The following is a 2,907-nucleotide window of genomic DNA, read 5'->3' on the forward strand; positions in this document are numbered from 1 at the left end:
AAAAGTCGACGGCGTCATATAAAAAATATGGAGGGAGTATTCACTAAAACGGATTGCTTTTCCACTCAGACATACCTTACATAATTTCACAATTTTTTTAACCAATGACCAGTAGCAGAATTGATTAATCGATGCTAATACTAAAAACAGAAAGGGCGTAATCGTAACGAAGTCCGAGATTGTAAGGCAAGACACGCCGAGTGCTTCCTTCCAGAGAGAAAGGAAGAGACAAGTTAAAAAAAAAACAGTTTACAAGGACATATGAATAAGCAATCACTAAATTACAGGAGGAATAATAGTGGTAATTAATTAACAAGTCAATTTTTTTTTGCTCTGTTACATTATGGTACATCCATGACCATGATTGATGAGACCAATAATGGGATTCTTCTTCCCCAGCAAGAGCGACTGATTAATCACGTCTCACCTGTTCACACACGAGGAGGAAGGAATGGCAGGCAGCGCCATGGATGCATCGATCGCCAGCTTCACCGTGCTTGCACTGCAGCTGCTCCTAGCTAGCTACTAGTGCGGAGGAGTAGTAGTAATCAGTAGGGGTGAGCAGTGAGCAGCGCGCGCTCGTCGTCTCCTCGTGGCGCGCGGCCGGGCTATGCCGGGGCGCGCGCCGAGCGCGGGGTGGCCGGCGCGGCGGGGGCGGCGTCGGACGGCGGCTCCACGTTCAGGTCGAGGCCCGCCGGCCGCCGCGGCGGGGTGGCGTTCTCGGCGACGCGCTCGTCGACGGGGTGCGGGTGCGGCTTCGGCGGCGGCGGGTCGGCGAAGTCCTCCCAGGAGAAGCTGGGTCGCCACGCCGGGGCGCGCGGGCCGGGAGCTCGGGCTGCCGCGCCCGCGCCGCCGAGTTGTCGGGTGGCGTCGCGCATGCGGCGGAGGATGGCGTAGAACTCCTCGACCTCGGCGTCGGAGACCTCGTCGACGGTCGTAGGGGAGTCGTCTGCGGCGGCGCCTGGGATGTCGGGGGCAGCCGGGCGCTTGCGCTTGGCGGTGGTGGCGTCCATGGTCGTCGTCGCAGCGCGCGGGGTGGAGCAGCGTTTGGTGGACTGAGGTGGTGTGGTCTTGTTGCAAGCAAACGAGGAGTGTTTTGTAAGAAAAGGAGGCCAAAAAAAATAATATTGCGGTGGTTTATAGGGCAACGAAGGTGACTGGAAAAATGCAACGACATCATTTGGCCTTGTTTACAGGTTTCCAAATTTTTTTTTCAAAAACATCATATTAAATTTTTTGACACCTAAATAAAGCATTAAATATATATGAACTAAAAAACTAATTACACAGCTATGGAAGAAATCTGAGACGAATCTTTTAAGCCTAATTAGCTCATGATTAGCCATAAGTGCTACAGTAACCAACATATGCTAATGACGGATTAATTAAGCTCAAAAGATTCGTCTCGCGGTTTCTAAGCTAGTCGTGAAATTCGTTTTTTCATTCGTGTCCGAAAACCCCTTCCGATATCCGGTCAAACATTTGACGTGACTTCTTCCAAAAATTTTCTCAATCTAAACACCACCTTTGTTTATAAGACCAGTTAGTTATTCACTAACTTTTCATAATGTAAGATGTTTTTTTACCATTCGTTTTATGTAAAAATTTAGTACTAATATAAAGAAAATGATAAGTTAAGTTTAAATTTCTTTTGATAATAAAGTAAGTCACAAACAAAATAAATAATATTTCTATAATTTTTTAACAAGATATAATTAAACATTGCAGGCGAAATAATCAAACATCTTACATTAGAACATAGGGAGTATGGTTTATGTGAAAACTAATCTCCGAAACCACCGCTCAACAGACCTCGATTATCGCCCGATTATTTTGGTTTTTATGTGATTTTTTACTGTTTTTTGTCATAATAATCGTGGTTTCCACGGTGATCAAACCGGCTTCGTAAACCTGGTGACGACCATCACTGCGCCCTACGGTACTGGCTATATGTTGAATAAACATATAAATAAATAATGTGGTTTTAAATGTAACTAAAACCAGTTCTTTGTTTATACGCATGTTTAGATAGTGCAATTTGTTTTGGAACAATAAAATAAAAAAATGCATACAAGTGTCATCATCTGAAATAAACGGTTGCAAGTTAGGTCTTTTAGATATTACTCTTGAAAATATAGCGAATATGCTAATTTGCGATAGTTTCTGTTTGACAAACCTTATGTCTACGTTTTCATTTTTTGAAAAAACATGACATATTATATTCCAAGCTTTCTATGGCCGGCCATTATTATTAGACCTCGATTTTAGTTACTATTTATGCTGGCCTATTGCTTTATAAACACTAACCGCTAATAATAGAACATATGCAACTAAAACAATTGGTGGCGATAAAACAATTCATGAAAACCGCTATTACCCTCGGTGTTACACTCTACGACTCTTTTTCATAAAACCACTATGGGCAAAATACAACAAATCAATTACTTAAGTTAGGTCCACAAACATACAGAGGGCAAGTCAGATAGTAACTTTCTTTTTAATTAGATTTCAAAACTTTCTTTTTAATTTGGGTTAGCAAGCACGAGATAGTGGGTGATATCCTTTGTCATAGTGACGGGTGAGTGTGGTATCCTGAGTCTGAGCTTAGCACGAGGACCATCCTATTATCTGCTAAGGAGCACAAAATGTCATCCACACAAGGCACTAGGTCACTGCAGTGGAGAAAACGGATCAGTGCTTGCTATAGATCTGAAAATATCAGCCTTTGTGTGGACCGATATGCAGATTGGTCAGAAATTAGTGAGCCCGATCGATCAAAATGAATTGAATATGGCGGTGTGCACTGCATGCACCTCCAATCATCGATGATTAGCTAGACTAAAAGACCGTACTTCTATCCCGTTTAGTGAATTAATAGTTTGTTGGTAAATTTGACTAAAAGACACT

General features: G+C 43.0%; 1 protein-coding gene across 1 annotated transcript; it reads right to left on the reverse strand.

Annotated features, from left to right (window-relative positions):
* Positions 1 to 281: 281 nt before the first annotated feature.
* LOC121053244 (protein NEGATIVE REGULATOR OF RESISTANCE-like) lies at positions 282 to 1,126 on the reverse strand. The gene has a single exon (XM_040519845.1). The coding sequence runs from the start codon at positions 1,011 to 1,013 to the stop codon at positions 609 to 611; it is 405 nt and encodes a 134-aa protein (XP_040375779.1). The 5' UTR covers positions 1,014 to 1,126; the 3' UTR covers positions 282 to 608.
* Between the last annotated feature and the right edge of the window lie 1,781 nt (positions 1,127 to 2,907).

The sequence above is a fragment of the Oryza brachyantha genome, chromosome 1 (genome assembly GCF_000231095.2).
Source record: "Oryza brachyantha chromosome 1, ObraRS2, whole genome shotgun sequence".
In the NCBI taxonomy this organism is placed as follows: Eukaryota; Viridiplantae; Streptophyta; class Magnoliopsida; order Poales; family Poaceae; genus Oryza; species Oryza brachyantha.